Source organism: Gigantopelta aegis, chromosome 13 (genome assembly GCF_016097555.1).
Source record: "Gigantopelta aegis isolate Gae_Host chromosome 13, Gae_host_genome, whole genome shotgun sequence".
NCBI lineage: Eukaryota > Metazoa > Mollusca > Gastropoda > Neomphalida > Peltospiridae > Gigantopelta > Gigantopelta aegis.
Window position 1 is genome coordinate 329,099 of NC_054711.1, and position 24,607 is coordinate 353,705.

The 24,607-nt window shown below is 37.9% G+C and overlaps 1 protein-coding gene across 1 annotated transcript in view; it reads right to left on the reverse strand.

Moving 5' to 3' along the window:
- Positions 1-24,607, reverse strand: part of LOC121387469 (dnaJ homolog subfamily C member 13-like) — a 179,263-nt gene that overhangs the window by 105,286 nt on the left and 49,370 nt on the right. Inside the window, exons 19-26 of the mRNA XM_041518594.1 lie at positions 22,840-22,961; positions 18,025-18,100; positions 14,217-14,312; positions 12,557-12,664; positions 10,262-10,387; positions 7,511-7,655; positions 5,875-5,947; positions 3,487-3,646 (exon numbers count right to left, since the gene is read on the reverse strand). Coding sequence (XP_041374528.1) covers positions 3,487-3,646; positions 5,875-5,947; positions 7,511-7,655; positions 10,262-10,387; positions 12,557-12,664; positions 14,217-14,312; positions 18,025-18,100; positions 22,840-22,961 — 906 coding nt within the window. The remainder of the gene's footprint in view (positions 1-3,486; positions 3,647-5,874; positions 5,948-7,510; positions 7,656-10,261; positions 10,388-12,556; positions 12,665-14,216; positions 14,313-18,024; positions 18,101-22,839; positions 22,962-24,607) is intronic.

Sequence of the window (24,607 nt, forward strand, 5' to 3'; positions counted from 1 at the left end):
GTGTTTACAACTTCACTTGGTGGCAAATGTGAATGCCGAAGACAAACCATATTAACAGTGTGATTATCATACTGAGCATGTTTTGGAATGGGAATTCAATTTTCATCAGAGGAATCATCAAAGATTATGTGCCTGCGTTTGTGACTTGTTCCATCGCTGTGCAGTGACACCTTATGACCCGATGACCTAGATTTTGAAGCCAATGTTGATATTGAAGATGCCACCGTAAATTGGTCCTGAAAAGTGTACGGCATGAGATGATGAAGAGCTCCAATCACCCACGTGGTTCATGCTGTGTGTAGTGCTGTGGTATTCATTGAATTGTGATCCTTCGTCAGTTTGTAGTAGTTTCCTTTTCATTGCAACCTGATCCCGCTCGCCATTTGACAACATTGCATCAACAAGGACTTTACTTATTTCCTTATGCTGGTCTTCTGATATTTGGAATATGCCATTTGACAACATTGCGTCAACAAGGACTTTACTTATTTCCTTATGGTGGGTGGTCTTCTGATATTTGGAATTATGCCATTTGACAACATTGCATCAACAAGGACTTTACTTATTTCCTTATGCTGGTCTTCTGATATTTGGAATATGCCATTTGACAACATTGCGTCAACAAGGACTTTACTTATTTCCTTATGGTGGTCTTCTGATATTTGGAATATGCCATTTGACAACATTGCATCAACAAGGACTTTACTTATTTCCTTATGCTGGTCTTCTGATATTTGGAATATGCCATTTGACAACATTGCATCAACAAGGACTTTACTTATTTCCTTATGGTGGTCTTCTGATATTTGGAATATGCCATTTGACAACATTGCATCAACAAGGACTTTACTTATTTCCTTATGCTGGTCTTCTGATATTTGGAATATGCCATTTGACAACATTGCATCAACAAGGACTTTACTTATTTCCTTATGCTGGTCTTCTGATATTTGGAATATGCCATTTGACAACATTGCGTCAACAAGGACTTTACTTATTTCCTTATGCTGGTCTTCTGATATCTGGAATATGCCATTTGACAACATTGCGTCAACAAGGACTTTACTTATTTCCTTATGCTGGTCTTCTGATATCTGGAATATGCCATTTGACAACATTGCGTCAACAAGGACTTTACTTATTTCCTTATGCTGGTCTTCTGATATTTGGAATATGCCATTTGACAACATTGCGTCAACAAGGACTTTACTTATTTCCTTATGCTGGTCTTCTGATATTTGGAATATGCCATTTGACAACATTGCGTCAACAAGGACTTTACTTATTTCCTTATGCTGGTCTTCTGATATTTGGAATATGCCATTTGACAACATTGCGTCAACAAGGACTTTACTTATTTCCTTATGCTGGTCTTCTGATATTTGGAATATGAACTGACTGACTGAGGGTTACGATGGCCTGAAATTTGGATTATGTGATTTGGATGTATGTTGGTATTTGTTTGAGTTTGTACCACTGTTTTCCTGGCGCTGTGATATTGGTAAATTTTTTGTCAACAGACAATTGTGATTGTGCTATGCATTTCATTAAACCACCAAGCTTATTTTTGAACCACAGTTCATCAATCCCCGGGTTTTTTTTGTGTGTGTTCGTGGCAAGATAAAATGGATGGTCAGCACTGTAGTAATTGTTTGGACATAAGGATTTGTATTTTTTATAAAGAGCTACAGGATATTGTGTGGGATTTTCTTTATTTTCCCATGCACGTGGCAAGACTTTTCTAACATTGCGTGGGATTTTCTTTATTTTCCCATGCACATGGCAAGATTTTTCTAACATCGCGTGGGATTTTTTTTATTTTCCCATGCACGTGGCGAGACTTTTCTAACATCGCGTGGGATTTTCTTTATTTTCCCATGCACGTGGCGAGACTTTTCTAACATTGTATGGGTTGGATCCATCTCGGGTTTTTGTCTGTCTCTCATTGTACTCAAGAAACTGGTTGTTATCACTGTCAGTTTTTAATGAAACGGCACCCCATTTCATATTCCGGTGTGGGAAAATGGACCACAATGCAAAATACACAGTGTTATTAGAGAGACTAAAGAGTTTGAAGAATAGATTCAGGAGAATAAAGCAGGGACAATTGTGGTTTTTTAAATATCTATCGACACATGCAAATAACCCCCTTAAACTATTTGGTTCACAGGGTTTTCCATTTGTTTTTTTATTTCCATAAACATTTTGCAGAGCAATAGGTTTAGTTCTTGGGGTGGGATGGTGTCAATGCTCTGGGTTTCCTTTAGCTCATTGATGAAAAACTTTGTTACAATGTTCAAATTGGATTTAGTTTCATTTGCAGTGTTTACATTTTGGTTATTTGTCAGAAATGTTTCAACTTCATTGATTACGTCATTTGCAGATTTTATGTCATTTCTCTCATCTTCCCATTTGTCATTGAGCAGGTTGTTAATTACTTCTGGTAGCAAATCCAAATCTGGGTCTGGGGGTGGGGTTGATACAGTTTCCAGCGTGCGCACAATGTACAAGTAATAGGTACTACTAATAGTAAGTATTAAAGTGTATTACCCTTTCCAGCGTGCCCACAATGTACAAGTAATAGGTACTACTAATAGTAAGTATTAAAGTGTATTACCCTTTCCAGCATGCCCACAATGGACAAGTAATAGGTACTACTAATAGTAAGTATTAAAGTGTATTACCCTTTCCAGCGTGCCCACAATGGACAAGTAATAGGTACTACTAATAGTAAGTATTAAAGTGTATTACCCTTTCCAGCATGCCCACAATGGACAAGTAATAGGTACTACTAATAGTAAGTATTAAAGTGTATTACACTTTCCAGCATGCCCACAATGGACAAGTAATAGGTACTACTAATAGTAAGTATTAAAGTGTATTACCCTTTCCAGCATGCCCACAATGGACAAGTAATAGGTACTACTAATAGTAAGTATTAAAGTGTATTACCCTTTCCAGCATGCCCACAATGGACAAGTAATAGGTACTACTAATAGTAAGTATTAAAGTGTATTACCCTTTCCAGCATGCCCACAATGGACAAGTAATAGGTACTACTAATAGTAAGTATTAAAGTGTATTACCCTTTCCAGCATGCCACAATGGACAAGTAATAGGTACTACTAATAGTAAGTATTAAAGTGTATTACCCTTTCCAGCATGCCCACAATGGACAAGTAATAGGTACTACTAATAGTAAGTATTAAAGTGTATTACCCTTTCCAGCATGCCCACAATGGACAAGTAATAGGTACTACTAATAGTAAGTATTAAAGTGTATTACCCTTTCCAGCATGCCCACAATGGACAAGTAATAGGTACTACTAATAGTAAGTATTAAAGTGTATTACCCTTTCCAGCATGCCCACAATGGACAAGTAATAGGTACTACTAATAGTAATATTAAAGTGTATTACCCTTTCCAGCGTGCCCACAATGTACAAGTAATAGGTACTACTAATAGTAAGTATTAAAGTGTATTACCCTTTCCAGCATGCCCACAATGTAGCGGGTGTCGTTGAAAGCCCCGATTTCCTCGTGACACCGCCCGTAAACAACAGCCATGGCCTGCAGACACATACACTTCATGTTAACCTTCGGGGTTAGCAGAAATCTATGGTACAAGTCATTGAAAAATTCATATCTGCAAACAAGAAAACCCCCACATTATTCATAGTAAACTGTATGTGTGTATTTAATACCTGTAGAAAGTTTCCAAACAAGGTGAACACATATTAGGTGTCTCAAGCTCGGGAGGGGTTATGGCAACACTGCACCCACACCCAACTGTGAAGATTTTGCATAGCTAATCCTAGTACACTCAACTATTAGACAAGTACAAGTACTTGCCCCTAATCCTATATCTGTACACTCAATCAGTAGACCAGTACAAGTACTTGCCCCTAATCCTATATCTGTACACTCAATCAGTAGACCAGTACAAGTACTCACCCCTAATCCTATATCTGTACACTCAATCAGTAGACCAGTACAAGTACTTGCCCCTAATCCTATATCTGTACACTCAATCAGTAGACCAGTACAAGTACTTGCCCCTAATCCTATATCTGTACACTCAATCAGTAGACCAGTACAAGTACTTGCCCCCTAATCCTATATCTGTACACTCAATCAGTAGACCAGTACAAGTACTTGCCCCTAATCCTATATCTGTACACTCAATCAGTAGACCAGTACAAGTACTTGCCCCTAATCCTATATCTGTACACTATATTGGTAGACCAGTGCAAGTACTTGCCCCTAATCCTATATCTGTACACTATATTGGTAGACCAGTACAAGTACTTGCCCCTAATCCTATATCTGTACACTATATTGGTAGACCAGTACAAGTACTTGCCCCTAATCCTCCATCTTTACACTCAATTGGTAGACCAGTACAAGTACTCACCCCTAATCCTATATCTGTACACTATATTGGTAGACTAGTGCAAGTACTCGCCCCTAATCCTATATCTGTACACTATATTGGTAGACTAGTGCAAGTACTCGCCCCTAATCCTATATCTGTACACTATATTGGTAGACTAGTGCAAGTACTTGCCCCTAATCCTCCATCTTTACACTCAATTGGTAGACCAGTACAAGTACTCACCCCTAATCCTATATCTGTACACTCAATTGGTAGACCAGTACAAGTACTTGCCCCTAATCCTATATCTGTACACTCAATCAGTAGACCAGTACAAGTACTTGCCCCTAATCCTATATCTGTACACTCAATCAGTAGACCAGTACAAGTACTTGCCCCTAATCCTATATCTGTACACTCAATCAGTAGACCAGTACAAGTACTTGCCCCTAATCCTATATCTGTACACTATATTGGTAGACCAGTGCAAGTACTTGCCCCTAATCCTATATCTGTACACTATATTGGTAGACCAGTACAAGTACTTGCCCCTAATCCTCCATCTTTACACTCAATTGGTAGACCAGTACAAGTACTCACCCCTAATCCTATATCTGTACACTCAATTGGTAGATCAGTACAAGTACTCGCCCCTAATCCTATATCTGTACACTATATTGGTAGACTAGTGCAAGTACTCGCCCCTAATCCTCCATCTTTACACTCAATTGGTAGACCAGTACAAGTACTCACCCCTAATCCTATATCTGTACACTATATTGGTAGACTAGTGCAAGTACTCGCCCCTAATCCTATATCTGTACACTATATTGGTAGACTAGTGCAAGTACTAGCCCCTAATCCTATATCTGTACACTAATTGGTAGACTAGTCAAGTACTCGCCCCTAATCCTCCATCTGTACACTATATTGGTAGACCAGTACAAGTACTCGCCCCTAATCCTATATCTGTACACTATATTGGTAGACTAGTACAAGTACTCGCCCCTAATCCTATATCTGTACACTATATTGGTAGACTAGTGCAAGTACTCGCCCCTAATCCTCCATCTTTACACTCAATTGGTAGACCAGTACAAGTACTCACCCCTAATCCTATATCTGTACACTATATTGGTAGATCAGTACAAGTACTCGCCCCTAATCCTATATCTGTACACTATATTGGTAGACTAGTGCAAGTACTCGCCCCTAATCCTCCATCTTTACACTCAATTGGTAGACCAGTACAAGTACTCACCCCTAATCCTATATCTGTACACTCAATTGGTAGATCAGTACAAGTACTCGCCCCTAATCCTCCATCTGTACACTCAATTAGTAGACCAGTACAAGTATTCACCCCTAATCCTACATCTGTACACTCAATTAGTAGACCAGTACAAGTACTCACCCCTAATCCTACATTTGTACACTCAGTTAGTAGACTAGTACCCTATATCTGTACACTTAATTAGTAGACTACTACATGTACTCACGATTTTTTGATGGCACTGATATCTTCATTTTCATCCTCCTCCTCCTCCAGCAGCAAACGAAGATAGTAATCCCCTGAGAAAACAGCAAACAGACTTAAACAGACGAAGATAGTAATCCCCTGAGAAAACAGCAAACAGACTTAAACAGACGAAGATAGTAATCCCCTGAGAAAACAGCAAACAGACTTAAACAGACGAAGATAGTAATCCCCTGAGAAAACAGCAAACAGACTTAAACAGACGAAGACAGTAATCCCCTGAGAAAACAGCAAACAGACTTAAACAGACGAAGACAGTAATCCCCTGAGAAAACAGCAAACAGACTTAAACAGACGAAGACAGTAATCCCCTGAGAAAACAGCAAACAGACTTAAACAGACGAAGATAGTAATCCCCTGAGAAAACAGCAAACAGACTTAAACAGACGAAGACAGTAATCCCCTGAGAAAACAGCAAACAGACTTAAACAGACGAAGACAGTAATCCCCTGAGAAAACAGCAAACAGACTTAAACAGACGAAGATAGTAATCCCCTGAGAAAACAGCAAACAGACTTAAACAGACGAAGATAGTAATCCCCTGAGAAAACAGCAAACAGACTTAAACAGACGAAGATAGTAATCCCCTGAGAAAACAGCAAACAGACTTAAACAGACGAAGATAGTAATCCCCTGAGAAAACAGCAAACAGACTTAAACAGACGAAGATAGTAATCCCCTGAGAAAACAGCAAACAGACTTAAACAGACGAAGATAGTAATCCCCTGAGAAAACAGCAAACAGACTTAAACAGACGAAGATAGTAATCCCCTGAGAAAACAGCAAACAGACTTAAACAGACGAAGATAGTAATCCCCTGAGAAAACAGCAAACAGACTTAAACAGACGAAGATAGTAATCCCCTGAGAAAACAGCAAACAGACTTAAACAGACGAAGATAGTAATCCCCTGAGAAAACAGCAAACAGACTTAAACAGACGAAGATAGTAATCCCCTGAGAAAACAGCAAACAGACTTAAACAGACGAAGATAGTAATCCCCTGAGAAAACAGCAAACAGACTTAAACAGACGAAGATAGTAATCCCCTGAGAAAACAGCAAACAGACTTAAACAGACGAAGATAGTAATCCCCTGAGAAAACAGCAAACAGACTTAAACAGACGAAGATAGTAATCCCCTGAGAAAACAGCAAACAGACTTAAACAGACGAAGATAGTAATCCCCTGAGAAAACAGCAAACAGACTTAAACAGACGAAGATAGTAATCCCCTGAGAAAACAGCAAACAGACTTAAACAGACGAAGATAGTAATCCCCTGAGAAAACAGCAAACAGACTTAAACAGACGAAGATAGTAATCCCCTGAGAAAACAGCAAACAGACTTAAACAGACGAAGATAGTAATCCCCTGAGAAAACAGCAAACAGACTTAAACAGACGAAGATAGTAATCCCCTGAGAAAACAGCAAACAGACTTAAACAGACGAAGATAGTAATCCCCTGAGAAAACAGCAAACAGACTTGGTTTTGTTATTCAGATTTGGTGGTTAGGAAAGCTCTGTTAGTTGTAAATATCTTAACAGCAGCAGCAGATTCGGATCAAGTCTATAAATGTTTCGGTGCTAATGGATGCTCACCTATTTTAATTTCCTCTGCCAGACAGTGGTACGGTACTTCAAACTCTGTGTGGTTCCACCCAATGATGTACGTTGAACCCAATTCTTTGTCTACCGTGAACGCTCGCATTTCATTTTCCAAGGCATCCCTCAATTCCTCTCTAGTCTGTGAAAAAGAAAAACCAATGCAGATGACAATTCTCAACACAAATGTCAGTCTGTGAAAAAGAAAAATTATTGTAAACGACAAAACTGACTTTGTAAACAAGAAAAACTATTGCAACCGATAACATTAACTGTCTGTGAAAAAGGGTACAAATGAGGATTAGAAAAAAGAAAGATTTATTTTGAGTCATTTTTATTTTATAGCCAGTGAACATAACAGTACTACATGTATATCAACATATTTCAGACACAATAAATTTCTTTCTTCTCTTTTTGTTTCCTACACAATGAATAAGAGCAAAATGGATATGAAATTATGGATATTTAATTTCATGCATAAGCACAAACACTAACCAAACAAATGAAATGAATAATGGATATTAAATTATTAATATTTAATTTCATACATAATAAAACTTTTTAAAATTAAATTTACAGAAAAATTCCTTAAATATTCAACATTTCATCAGTGCAAAATAACATTAAATATTCAACATTTCATCAGTACAAAGTAACATTCTCAGGAAAATGAACGAAGTCAGACCAGAGCTGCTGCAGCACTGAGCTATGTCCTATCCCACACCTCCACTCACAATGTTGGATCAGAGCTGCTGCAGCACTGAGCTATGTCCTGTCCCACATCTCCACTCACAATGTCGGACCAGAGCTGCTGCAGCACTGAGCTATGTCCTGTCCCACACCTCCACTCACAATGTCGGACCAGAGCTGCTGCAGCACTGAGCTATGTCCTGTCCCACACCTCCACTCACAATGTTGGACCAGAGCTGCTGCAGCACTGAGCTATGTCCTGTCCCAGCTGCTGCAGCACCTCCACTCCACTCACAAAGTCAGACCAGAGCTGCTGCAGCACTGAGCTATGTCCTGTCCCACACCTCCACTCACAAAGTCAGACCAGAGCTGCTGCAGCACTGAGCTATGTCCTGTCCCACACCTCCACTCACAAAGTCAGACCAGAGCTGCTGCAGCACTGAGCTATGTCCTGTCCCACACCTCCACTCACAAAGTCAGACCAGAGCTGCTGCAGCACTGAGCTATGTCCTGTCCCACACCTCCACTCACAATGTTGGACCAGAGCTGCTGCAGCACTGAGCTATGTCCTGTCCCACACCTCCACTCACAAAGTCAGACCAGAGCTGCTGCAGCACTGAGCTATGTCCTGTCCCACACCTCCACTCACAAAGTCAGACCAGAGCTGCTGCAGCACTGAGCTATGTCCTGTCCCACACCTCCACTCACAAAGTCAGACCAGAGCTGCTGCAGCACTGAGCTATGTCCTGTCCCACACCTCCACTCACAAAGTCAGACCAGAGCTGCTGCAGCACTGAGCTATGTCCTGTCCCACACCTCCACTCACAATGTCAGACCAGAGCTGCTGCAGCACTGAGCTATGTCCTGTCCCACACCTCCACTCACAATGTCAGAACAAAGTCAGACCAGAGCTGCTGCAGCACTGAGCTATGTCCTGTCCCACACCTCCACTCACAATGTCAGAACAAAGTCAGACCAGAGCTGCTGCAGCACTGAGCTATGTCCTGTCCCACACCTCCACTCACAAAGTCAGACCAGAGCTGCTGCAGCACTGAGCTATGTCCTGTCCCACACCTCCACTCACAAAGTCAGACCAGAGCTGCTGCAGCACTGAGCTATATCCTGTCCCACACCTCCACTCACAATGTCAGAACAAAGTCAGACCAGAGCTGCTGCAGCACTGAGCTATGTCCTGTCCCACACCTCCACTCACAAAGTCAACCAGAGCTGCTGCAGCACTGAGCTATGTCCTGTCCCACACCTCCACTCACAATGTCAGAACAAAGTCAGACCAGAGCTGCTGCAGCACTGAGCTATGTCCTGTCCCACACCTCCACTCACAATGTCAGACCAGAGCTGCTGCAGCACTGAGCTATGTCCTGTCCCACACCTCCACTCACAATGTCAGAACAAAGTCAGACCAGAGCTGCTGCAGCACTGAACTATGTCCTGTCCCACACCTCCACTCACAAAGTCAGACCAGAGCTGCTGCAGCACTGAGCTATGTCCTGTCCCACACCTCCACTCACAATGTCAGAACAAAGTCAGACCAGAGCTGCTGCAGCACTGAACTATGTCCTGTCCCACACCTCCACTCACAATGTCAGAACAAAGTCAGACCAGAGCTGCTGCAGCACTGAGCTATGTCCTGTCCCACACCTCCACTCACAAAGTCAACCAGAGCTGCTGCAGCACTGAGCTATGTCCTGTCCCACACCTCCACTCACAATGTCAGACCAGAGCTGCTGCAGCACTGAGCTATGTCCTGTCCCACACCTCCACTCACAATGTCAGACCAGAGCTGCTGCAGCACTGAGCTATGTCCTGTCCCACACCTCCACTCACAATGTCAGAACAAAGTCAGACCAGAGCTGCTGCAGCACTGAACTATGTCCTGTCCCACACCTCCACTCACAAAGTCAGACCAGAGCTGCTACAGCACTGAACTATGTCCTGTCCCACACCTCCACTCACAATGTCAGAAGCCGACCTACCTTGTAATTCCATATAAGGTTTGGCCTGGCATGGTCTTTGTTGAACTGGTAGTAGAACACTTACCTTGTAATTCCATATAAGGTTTGGCCTGGCATGGTCTTTGTTGAACTGGTAGTAGAACAGCGCCCAGTTTGCTTCACTCTTGATGCGCTGTCGACGGTTCCTCAACACTATTGGACGGTCATTTTGCTGCAAACAGGTGACAATAAAATTATAGTGGATAGTACCATCTATAGTGCTGTAAATGCCATGTGACCACATCAGGGACCCATTCCACGAAGCGATCTTAGCCCTAAGATCAACTTAAGTGCATAGGGTAGCTACATGTATGCGCTTAAGGTAATCTTAGGGCTAAAATCGCTTCGTGGAACAGGGCCCAGGTCAATATCAAACCCTATAAAGGTAGGAAATGTTTTATTTAACGATGCACTCAACACATTTTATTTACGGCTATCTGGCATCAGACATATGGTTAAGGAACACAGATATTGAGAGAGGAAACTTGCTGTCGCCACTTCATGGGCTACTCTTTTTGATTAGCAGCAAGGGATCTTTTATATGCACCATCCCACAGACAGGATAGTACATGCCACGGCCTTTATTACACCAGTTGTGGAGCACTGGCTGGAGCGAGAAATAGCCCAATGGCAAACCCCAATAAAGACAACCAGCTAATCTTAACCAATCAGGAATAACAGTTTCTGGCATGAGTCCTTTTATATATGTTGTTTTCTGACAGAAGTCTAATGAAAATCAATCCTTGGGGTGAGCTTTAGCGAGTTGAATCTAAAGCTTAGTCCAAGAATTGACTTACTTGAGACATGCATCAGAAAAACATCTACAAAAGGACGAGCGCCAGAAATATTTTCTAGTTCAACGATTCTTATAATTTTAGAATAATTATCATAAATTCACTGCATGTTATTTTTGTACCGTGACATCACTCATTCTCTCTGCTGATATATATTACATATATAAGTTAAAATTGGTACCGTGACATCACTCATTCTCTCTGCTGATATATATTACATATATAAGTTAAAATTTGTACCGTGATATCACTCATTCTCTCTGCTGATATATATTACATATATAAGTTAAAATTGGTACCGTGAGATCACTCATTCTCTCTGCTGATATATATTACATATATAAGTTAAAATTGGTACCGTGACATCACTCATTCTCTCTGCTGATATATATTACATATATAAGTTAAAATTTGTACCGTGACATCACTCATTCTCTCTGCTGATATATATTACATATATAAGTTAAAATTTGTACCGTGACATCACTCATTCTCTCTGCTGATATATATTACATATATAAGTTAAAATTTGTACCGTGATATCACTCATTCTTTGTACCGTGATATCACCCATTCTTTGTACCGTGATATCACCCATTCTTTGTACCGTGATATCACCCATTCTTTGTACCATGATACCACTCATTCTTTGTACCGTGATATCATCCATTCTTTGTACCGTGATATCACTCATTCTTTGTACCGTGATATCACTCATTCTTTGTACCGTGATATCACTCATTCTTTGTACCGTGATATCACCATCCATTCTTTGTACCGTGATATCACCATCCATTCTTTGTACCGTGATATCATCCATTCTTTGTACCGTGATATCATCCATTCTTTGTACCGTGATATCACTCATTCTTTGTACCGTGATATCACTCATTCTTTGTACCGTGATATCACCCATTCTTTGTACCGTGATATCACCCATTCTTTGTACCGTGATATCAACCATTCTTCGTACCGTGATATCACTCATTCTTCGTACCGTGATATCACCCATTCTTCGTACCGTGATATCACTCATTCTTTGTACCGTGATATCACTCATTCTCTCTGCTGATATATATTACATTTGTTTTGTTTAACAACACCACAGGAGCACATTGATACATTAATCATCGCCTATTGGATGTCAAACATTTGGCAATTCTGACTCGTAGTCATCATAGGAAACCAGCTACATTTTTTTCTAATGCAGAAAGTGATCTTTTATATGCACTTTCTCAGAGACAAGAAAGCACACACCACAGCCTTTGTCCAGTTGTGGTGCACTGGTTGGAACGAGAAAAAAACCCATCAGCTGAATGGATTCACCAAGGTGGTTCGATCCTGCGACGCAAGCACCTCAAGCAAGCACTCAAGCAAGCACTCAACCGATTGAACTAAATGCCCACCCCCCTCATGAGAAGGAATGCACACAGTGTAGTATATTACATGACATCATATATTGCAAATATTTAACATATTAATCACCAGTACGCACACTACTGGAAGAATCGGACAGCACCTGTGTAATTGCTCGAAAAATGTTGTACCTGTTTGGTTTCTAGGCCAATCCGAGACCGCCAGTGCTGTAGAAAGCCGTCTATTTTCTTCTCGAGTAGAACGAGGTTTGGGTTCTTCATCCGCCTGTTCTGGTGATCCTAGTCACAGAAAACCAAGGAAAGGAATGAGGTTTTTTTTTACTAATTACTACTGACCCTCATCAAACTTAACCAGTCCTTAATCATCATATTAAATGTCTTCATGATCTTATACACAATGAGTACAAATCCAGCCAACAATTACCATGAATCTACAACAAAGTCAGTGATCAAAACATCTAAAGTTTTTATATCAACAATTACCACGAATCTATAACAAAGTCAGTGTTCAAAACATCTAACGTTTTTATATCAACAATTACCACGAATCTACAACAAAGTGTTCAAAACATCTAACGTTTTTATATCAACAATTACCACGAATCTACAACAAAGTGTTCAAAACATCTAACGTTTTTATATCAACAATTACCAGGAATCTATAACAAAGTGTTCAAAACATCTAACGTTTTTATATCAACAATTACCACGAATCTATAACAAAGTGTTCAAAACATCTAACGTTTTTATATCAACAATTACCACGAATCTATAACAAAGTGTTCAAAACATCTAACGTTTTTATATCAACAATTACCACGAATCTATAACAAAGTGTTCAAAACATCTAACGTTTTTATATCAACAATTACCAAGAATCTATAACAAAGTGATCAAAACATCTAACGTTTTTATATCAACAATTACCACGAATCTACAACAAAGTGATCAAAACATCTAACGTTTTTATATCAACAATTACCACGAATCTATAACAAAGTGATCAAAACATCTAACGTTTTTATATCAACAATTACCACGAATCTACAACAAAGTGTTCAAAACATCTAATGTTTTTATATCAACAATTACCACGAATCTAAGACATTCAATCACAAAGACCACATCGATTCACAAAGTCAGATGCAATGGACGTGTTCAACATACCTAACGTTTTTATATTAGTTCAACTAACTTTTCAAAAAATGTTTGAGGGAAAATAATTTGGCCTATTGTTTTTCATGTTGGAAAGTTAGAAAATGTTTGGCCTATTGTTTTTCATGTTGGAAAGTTAGAAAATAATTTGGCCTATTGTTTTTCACGTTGGAAAGTTAGAAAATGTTTCTAAAATTGGTTGTAGACCTCAGCCAACAAAGGTAGCTCCAGGTGATCAGACATGGCTAACTCATCAACTTTTATTTACCTGTGCTAACTTGACTTTTGTTTACCTGTTCTAACTTGACTTTTGTTTACCTACACTAACTTGACTTTTGTTTACCTGTGCTAACTTGACTTTTATTTACCTGTGCTAACTTGACTTTTGTTTACCTGTGCTAACTTGACTTTTGTTTACCTGTGCTAATTGACTTTTGTAGACCTGTGCTACCTTGACAACTTTTGTTTACCTGTACTAACTTGACAACTTTTATTTACCTGTGCTAATAGGATGACTTTTGCTTACCTGTGCTAAATTGATAACTTTTGTTTACCTGTGCTAACTTGATGATGTTTGTTTACCTTGCTAACTTCATGAAATTTTGTTTACCTGTGTTAACATTTTTCTACCTGTGCTACCTAGATGGCATGTGCTAACTTGATGACTTTTGTTTACCTGTGCTAATTTGACATTATCTCTCACATGAAGTTTGTCATCTTCATCCACAGGAACACTGTCAGAGGAATCTAGGTACGCAAGCAGGCCGGCAGGCTAAAACCAGATCATCAAGTACCAGTGTAATAGTAAATCAAACATCACCAGTTTGCAACAAAAACAAAAAGAAAGGAATGTTTGTTTAACACCTCAGAACATTTTAAACTATGGCAATTTGGTGTCTAACATACGGTTATTTTAACACTTGGTCAAGAGTGAGAGAGGAAAGGAAAGCAATGTTTGTTTAACGACACCTCAGCACATTTTAAACTACGGCTATTTGGTGTCTAACATATGGTTATTTTGACACTTGGTCGAGAGTGAGAGAGGAAAGGAATGTTTGTTTAACGACACCTCAGCACATTTTAAACTACGGCTATTTGGTGTCTAACATATGGTTATTTTGACACTTGGTCGAGAGAGAGGAAAGGAAAGGAATGTTTGTTTAACGACACCTCAGCACATTTTAAACTATGGCTATTTGGTGTCTAACATATGGTTATTTTTACACTTGGTCAAGAGTGAGAGAGGAAAGGAAAGGAATGTTTGTTTAACGACACCTCAGCACATTTTAAACTACGGCTATTTGGTGTCTAACATATGGTTATTTTGACATTTGGTCGAGAGTGAGAGAGGAAAGGAAAGGAATGTTTGTTTAACGACACCTCAGCACATTTTAAACTACGGCTATTTGGTGTCCAACATATGGTTATTTTGACACTTGGTCAAGAGTGAGAGAGTGAAAGGAATGTTTGTTTAACGACACCTCAGCACATTTTAAACTACGGCTATTTGGTGTCTAACATATGGTTATTTTGACACTTGGTCGAGAGTGAGAGAGGAAAGGAAAGGAATGTTTGTTTAACGACACCTCAGCACATTTTAAACTACGGCTATTTGGTGTCTAACATATGGTTATTTTGACACTTGGTCGAGAGTGAGAGAGGAAAGGAATGTTTATTTAACGACACCTCAGCACATTTTAAACTACAGCTATTTGGTGTCTAAAATATGGTTATTTTGACACTTGGTCGAGAGTGAGAGAGGAAAGGAAAGGAATGTTTGTTTAACGACACCTCAGCACATTTTAAACTACGGCTATTTGGTATCTAACATATGGTTATTTTGACACTTGGTTGAGAGTGAGAGAGGAAAGGAATGTTTGTTTAACGACACCTCAGCACATTTTAAACTACGGCTATTTGGTGTCTAACATATGGTTATTTTGACATTTGGTCGAGAGAGAGGAAAGGAAAGGAATGTTTGTTTAACGACACCTCAGCACATTTTAAACTATGGCTATTTGGTGTCTAACGTGGTTATTTTGACACTTGGTCGAGAGTGAGAGAGGAAAGGAAAGGAATGTTTGTTTAACGACACCTCAGCACATTTTAAACTACGGCTATTTGGTGTCCAACATATGGTTATTTTGACACTTGGTCAAGAGTGAGAGAGGAAAGGAATGTTTGTTTAACGACACCTCAGCACATTTTAAACTACGGCTATTTGGTGTCTAACATATGGTTATTTTGACACTTGGTCAAGAGTGAGAGAGGAAAGGAATGTTTGTTTAACGACACCTCAGCACATTTTAAACTACGGCTATTTGGTGTCTAACATATGGTTATTTTGACACTTGGTCGAGAGAGAGGAAAGGAAAGGAATGTTTGTTTAACGACACCTCAGTACATTTAAAACTACGGCTATTTGGTGTCTAACATATGGTTATTTTGACACTTGGTCGAGAGTGAGAGAGGAAAGGAAAGGAATGTTTGTTTAACGACACCTCAGCACATTTTAAACTACGGCTATTTGGTGTCTAACATATGGTTATTTTGACACTTGGTCGAGAGTGAGAGAGGAAAGGAAAGGAATGTTTGTTTAACGACACCTCAGCACATTTTAACCTACGGCTATTTGGTGTTTAACATATGGTTATTTTGACACTTGGTCAAGAGTGAGAGAGGAAAGGAAAGGAATGTTTGTTTAACGACACTTCAGCACATTTTAAACTACGGCTATTTGGTGTCTAACATATGGTTATTTTGACACTTGGTCGAGTGAGAGAGGAAAGGAAAGGAACGTGTGTTTAACCACACCTCAGCACATTTTAAACTACGGCTATTTGGTGTCTAACATATCAGGGCTCGAAATGCAGTGTTAGTACATGCACCGGTGCATGCTGATTTTTGTGTGTGCATGTAACTTTTAAAACTGGGTGCACGCGGTGCATGCTAATATTTTTCAAGTACTGTGTATTGCGTATACTAGTATCCTGTTGTCTACCAGATTCAGACTGAAGTTGTTGAATTTTGCGGATGCATTTTGTAATCTGTTCGCCACACGAAAATGATAACTTTTATTCATTTTGTATCCCATAATCCTACTTACAACAATGGCGCCCTGTCGGATATTTGTGAAAATTGCCGGCAATATCTCGGTTATATCCGTGAGTGGTATTAGGGAAGTTGGGGTATCCACGCGCATAACACAGTTGTTGTCGTCACTGACAAATTGAACTCCGCCAGATCTGTGATCAATACAAAGTACCGTAACTGCCTTGAACATTTTCGACCTCAGATATGGGCATTTGATCAGATGATTGTGAACGTGCAGGTGCGTTACTCGCGTAGTTGACTTGAAGTCAGCCAGTGATTATTATCTTGTCGAATTGCGTAGGCTAATTTATATTATACCAACAGATCTTATCGAGTTAAAAAAGTTGATAACTTGCTTAATACAAAACACAAATATTCGTACGTTTTTGTAATAGGCCTATTATAGATTTCTGTAAGGCGTTTATGTTGGGTTAAATTTTCAAATTTTATCAAGAATCAGTAATAAATGCAGCTGTATAACGTTCCGGTACTGTTAATAAATAAATATAGGTATTGCCGAATAATTCTGAATAGCTTCGTATAAAAAAACAACGAAGTTGTCTTATTTTTGGTGCATACAGAATTTTAATGGTGCATGTAACTTTTTTTTTCAGCATGCACCTGGTGCATGTAGATTTTTTTTTCATTTCTAGCCTTGCATATGGTTATTTTGACACTTGGTCGACACCTCAGCACATTTTAAACTACGGCTATTTGGTGTCTAACATATGGTTATTTTAACACTTGGTCGACACCTCAGCACATTTTAAACTACGGCTATTTGGTGTCTAACATATGGTTATTTTGACACTTGGTCGAGAGTGAGAGAGGAAAGGAAAGGAATGTTTGTTTCACGACACCTCAGCACATTTTAAACTACGGCTATTTGGTGTCTAACATATGGTTATTTTGACACTTGGTCGAGAGTGAAATAGGAAAGGAAAGGAATGTTTGTTTAACGACACTTCAGCACATTTTAAACTATGGCTATTTGGTGTCTAACATATGGTTATTTTGACACTTGGTCAAGGGTGTGAAAAGAAAGGAAAGGAATGTTTGTTTAACGACACCTCAGCACATTTTAAACTACGGCTATTTGGTGAGGAAACAAAACAAATATTTAATGATGCTGTTTGGTGTCTAAACAAAGAAGCTGGTAAAAATTGATGAAGAACACACTAGTATAAGGTGATAGCAACTATGACTAATACTTCTTTAACATGTAAGCAACAGGACTGTGTGTTTAAATCAGAATCATCCATGGTACTATAGTACAAGTAGATAAGGTTTAGGCTGTGGCTGAGTGAACTGCCATACTGCCATACTGCCATACTTGGGTCTGGCTAAGTACTAAATGAATGCGAATGAAGCAAATATGACAAGTTATTTACCAGGATGCGTCGCAGCAAGCCCATGGCAGTCGGGTGACCAGTAACCCACAAGCCCACCAGGTGCCGACTCAGCTGTCTGAAAGAGAAATATAAATGTAGTGATCAGTACTAACAAGTACAATATATTTAGTACATTGAATAGAATACATATAAATATATTTAGTACATTGAATAGAATACATATAAATATATTTAGTACATTGAATAGAATACATATAAATATATTTAGTACATTGAACAGAATACATATACAGATATTTAGTACACTGAATAGAATACATATACAGATATTTAGTACACTGAATAGAATACATATACAGATATTTAGTACATTGAATAGAATACATATAAATATATTTAGTACACTGAATAGAATACATATACAGATATTTAATACACTGAACAGAATACATATACAGATATTTAGTACACTGAACAGAATACATATACAGATATTTAGTACACTGAATAGAATACATATACAGATATTTAGTACACTGAATAGAATACATATACAGATATTTAGTACACTGAACAGAATACATATACAGATATTTAGTACACTGAACAGAATACATATACAGATATTTAGTACACTGAATAGAATACATATACAGATATTTAGTACACTGAACAGAATACATATACAGATATTTAGTACACTGAATAGAATACATATACAGATATTTAGTACACTGAATAGAATACATATAAATATATTTAGTACATTGAATAGAATACATATAAATATATTTAGTACATTGAATAGAATACATATAAATATATTTAGTACATTGAATAGAATACATATACAGATATTTAGTACATTGAATAGAATACATATACAGATATTTAGTACATTGAATAGAATACATATACAGATATTTAGTACATTGAATAGAATACATATACAGATATTTAGTACATTGAATAGAATACATATAAATATATTTAGTACACTGAATAGAATACATATACAGATATTTAGTACACTGAACAGAATACATATACAGATATTTAGTACACTGAACAGAATACATATACAGATATTTAGTACACTGAATAGAATACATATACAGATATTTAGTACACTGAATAGAATACATATACAGATATTTAGTACACTGAACAGAATACATATACAGATATTTAGTACACTGAACAGAATACATATACAGATATTTAGTACACTGAATAGAATACATATACAGATATTTAGTACACTGAACAGAATACATATACAGATATTTAGTACACTGAATAGAATACATATACAGATATTTAGTACACTGAATAGAATACATATACAGATATTTAGTACATTGAATAGAATACATATACAGATATTTAGTACATTGAATAGAATACATATACAGATATTTAGTACACTGAATAGAATACATATACAGATATTTAGTACATTGAATAGAATACATATACAGATATTTAGTACATTGAATAGAATACGTATAAATATAACATCGCATTAGGTGGATGGCGTTTGTTCTTATTGTGGGGTGGGTTTTAGCTCAGTCAGTCGAGTGCTCGCTTGAGGTGCTTGTGTTGCAGGATCGAACCACCGCGGTGGATTCATTCAACTGACTGGGTTTTCTCTCATTCCAACCAGTGCACCACAAATGGTCAAAGGTCGTGGTATGTGCTTTCCAGTCTGTGGGAAAGTGAATATAAAAGATCCCTTGTTGCTAATGGAAAAATGTAGTGGGTTTCCTTTGATGATCACGTGTCAGAATTACCAAATGTTTGACATCCAATACCGTATATTGCCGAGTATTAGCCGACTCCTTGTATAAGCCGACCTCTTAGTTTGACCCTAATTATCAAGTACAAAATCACTGGCCTCGTGTATAAGCTGAAGTCATCTTTTGTTCACTTGTACATTGTATTGATTTAAATAATACTGTCGACAAATAGACTTGTGCTTTTCTTTTTCATTATATTTTCTTCCCCTTTAATTATTACAGACACAGTAATAATTATCGCAATGCTAACGTCATCCATGCCATGCAAAACTAATTTAGCACCGATATATCATAACAAGAAAATAACCAATTCAAGCTGTAACAACATATCACTGCACATAAGTAATTTAATTATTCACTGGACAGCAAATAATAAACTCATTAAGGCATGTTTAATCCCTGTTTTCTCCCACTCAGAAAGAAATGATTCTGTGACTGTGGTCCATGGCTGTTATTTACACAAAATCGTGTGATCCAATCAAATAAGAGCTTACAAAATGATATAGACAGAGGTGTCAAACAAAGATGGCGGAACACGTTTTTACTATTGAAATGACAATAAAACAAGCCATTTTTATTATTATTGATCAAACTATTAATGCATTAAGAACAAAAAACTACATAATACTGAATAATGGGGTGTTTTACTTATACTGTGCACAAATTATTGTTACATAAGCTGTGAAACGCTGTAAGGGTCTGATCAAAATTTGTAAGTCGGGGTCGGGAGTGTTTTCGATCGGAATTTTATGAATCAATTTGTTGCCTCCGTGTATAAGCCGACTCTCTTCTTTTGGAAAGTATTTCTAGACTTCAAAAGTCGGCTAATACACAGCAATATACGGTAGTTGATGATTAATTACTCAATGTGCTCTCATGGAGTCGTTAACTTTTGTTGTTACTGTTTTAAAATAAATTTTATTATTCCATATATTGCAACATGAACACTGTACAGTGGGCCATGACCTCCCCGATCAAACTTTTTTTTTTTAAATTGTATTAAATTTTATGATATCATACATACATACATACATACATACATACATATATATATATATACAAACATACATAGTCCGGGTTGACAATCACTTGCAAAGGCTTTTTACTGATATACTGAACTTTGACAGCTTTTGGTGGATTATACAACATGGAAATATGATGATCACTCTATTCTGAGAACCGGCCTCGGTGGCGTCGTGGCAGGCCATCGGTCTACAGGCTGGTAGGTACTGGGTTCGGATCCCAGTCGAGGCATGGGATTTTTAATCCAGATACCGACCTCAAACTCTGAGTGAGTGCTCCGCAAGACTCAATGGGTAGGTGTAAACCACTTGCACCGACCAGTGATCCATAACTGGTTCAACAAAGGCCATGGTTTGTGCTATCCTGCCTGTGGGAAGCGCAAATAAAAGATCCCTTGCTGCCAATCGGAAGAGTAGCCCATGTAATGGCGACAGCGGGTTTCCTCTCAAAATCTGTGTGGTCCTTAACCATGTCTGACGCCATATAACCGTAAATAAAATGTATTGAGTGTGTCGTTAAATGAAACATTTCTTTCTTTCTTTCTATTCTGAGATTTTCATAAAAGCGAAATTACGAAACTGATGTTTTTACCCCAAAATTTACTATTTTGCCTACATATATTACACACAAATGCAACTTAAAACATGCCTAGGTATCTCAAAATAGGTTTGTCATTGAAAGCACCCAAATATTTCATTACAGTTCTGAGATATGAATGGGGTTTTTTTTACCCCAAAATGGTCGTTGCAATGGCAACCGTTGAGAAAATGTTTGAATAAATGGTATAAACAAATCAACAATTGCACTGGTCACAATTTTTCAAATTTTTTTTTTACCTGTATATTCCCTTTTTTAAAGGTAAATTTCACAAAACCTGATTTGACCCCAAAAAGGTATAAAGCTGCCACTTGGGAATGTCCATCATACTGAAAAATATTCCTAACGTGATGGTCTTTCAAAAAAATATAGCGAGCTTTTGTCTCTCAAAAGTGTACGGACATGTGAATTTTGGGGTATTGGCCCATGGACTAAATGTACTGTATGCGGTATACAGTGTGTGGGCTTGACTGACTGGCAAAATATCTCGCCTGCAGTATTCAGGCTAAAGAGTAGCGCCCACCTGTTTGTTGAAATATCTCACCTCAGTATTCAGGTTAAAGAGTAGCGCCCACCTGTTTGTTGAAATATCTCACCTGCAGTATTCAGGTTATCGAGTAGCGCCCACCTGTTTGTTGAAATATCTCACCTCAGTATTCAGGCTAAAGAGTAACGCCCACCTGTTTGTTGAAATATCTCACCTGCAGTATTCAGGTTAAAGAGTAACACCCACCTGTTTGTTGAAATATCTCACCTCAGTATTCAGGTTAAAGAGTAGTGCCCACCTGTTTGTTGAAATATCTCACCTGCAGTATTCAGGCTAAAGAGTAGCGCCCACCTGTTTGTTGAAATATCTCACCTGCAGTATTCAGGTTAAAGAGTAGCGCCCACCTGTTTGTTGAAATATCTCGCCTGTGTTGAAATATCTCACCTCAGTATTCAGGTTAAAGAGTAGCGCCCACCTGTTTGTTGAAATATCTCACCTCAGTATTCAGGCTAAAGAGTAACGTCCACCTGTTTGTTGAAATATCTCACCTCAGTATTCAGGTTAAAGAGTAGCGCCCACCTGTTTGTTGAAATATCTCACCTCAGTATTCAGGCTAAAGAGTAACGCCCACCTGTTTGTTGAAATATCTCACCTGCAGTATTCAGATTAAAGAGTAGCACCCACCTGTTTGTTGAAATATCTCACCTCAGTATTCAGGCTAAAGAGTAACGCCCACCTGTTTGTTGAAATATCTCACCTGCAGTATTCAGATTAAAGAGTAGCGCCCACCTGTTTGTTGAAATATCTCGCCTGCAGTATTCAGGTTAAAGAGTAGCGCCCACCTGTTTGTTGAAATATCTTACCTGCAGTATTCAGGTTAAAGAGTAACGCCCACCTGTTTGTTGAAATATCTCACCTGCAGTATTCAGATTAAAGAGTAGCACCCACCTGTTTGTTAGCATCCTGTTGTCGGTACTCTTCGTGAACATGGCAGAGTGTAAGTGTTTTGGAAGTGCGCCCTCGGCTAGAGCCAAATCCTGCATCTTAGCGGCTATCTCAGCATCTCCCTCCTGAAAAGAGCACACATGACATGACATTACAATACATGCAGTAACACACATCCACCACAGCCTGCATGAAACGAGGCTCAGGCATGCTAACAACCATATTAGATATTGCCACCACCAAAAACCAAACAAATGCAGATAGCACCATCCAGTTGCATTTTCTTATTTGATATTCTGTATGCAATTACATGCAAGTGGTTATAAAAAAAAGAGGATTATATCCACTTACACGGTCGATATATAAGTCACAAGTACATACACCAAGTCTTTCAATGCTAAGTAAACTTATTTAAAATGCTAATTTTTGTTAATAAATAGAATATAAAAAATTAAATAAAGGTGATCTCAAAATTATACAAAGCAATCTTATTTTATAAACTGTATTACTCACATGTATACAGTATATGGAACAGCAAAAGAGCCATGAATATTTATTTAATTTTCTTAAATTTTGTTTACAATTGTTCAATTTAATGCCCATTAGTTTTTGTGTCTATTAAAGTTATCAATGCCAATTAAACATTTTAGGCACATTTTAACAGTTGATTGAATTAATAGTATAATTAAAATTATATGTATTAAAGTATTCCTCTTGTTGTTCACTATATTATGTATATATTTCGGTTATATTATTTTATTTTATTACATTCCTGCTATCAACAATCATTAGCTGCATTAGATAGTTATCTCCCTTTAACACTAGAACAATAAGTGGCACTGATGAATAGATTCAACTATCAATGATCAATAGGCACATTAATCAGTTATCTCCCTTTAACATTGTAACACCAGGTGGCACAAATTAGATCAAACTATCAAAAATAATTTTAAAAACATATATAGAGGTTATTACCAGTGTTTTTCAGTATCATCAATATCATATATTATGAATAAAAATTATACTATGCGAGCCTCTGGCGAGCATAATACATTATTTTTATTCCTAATATATGATATTGACGAAACCGAAATACACGAGGGTAATAATCTCTTTATCATATAAGCTCAAGCTTAATACAACGTGTTCTTGTAAACTGTATACGCAACTTTAATTCCAGTCCGCCATTACTAGCTATTCAAATGACGTAAGAATATGTGGCATGGTGTATTTTTGAATGGAAATGACATCAAACTCGAATGACGTCATTTTAGATGTTCTTACATCAAAATAAAGTTATGCCTAACGATTTTTGTTTTCTGAACGCTGGACAGCTTTCAGTGTCAAATTGCCATTGAAATGTTTTTATTTGATGACTATGAATGCATACATCAATCATGGAGTGTCACCCAAGTAGGTTTGCTTAAATGTCAATAAATCTAGTGGCGAGACCTCAACTAATTTACATCTAATTTGCAAAGTTATCAAATTCTTAAAGTATGTGATCTGAAAAATATGACATACTTTGATTGCACTGAAAATGTAAGATATTATATGATACATGTATTCTGTATATTTTTGTCGCTTAATTAAATACTTTAAATAATTGTGTATATTTGTGTGCTGTATTAATTCCAACTGTCCAACTCAAACTGTATTACACAATTATACTGTGTATATTTGTGTTTTGTATTAAATCAACTGTCCCAACTCAAACTGTATTACATAATTATACTGTGTATATTTGTGTGCTGTATTAATTCAACTGCCC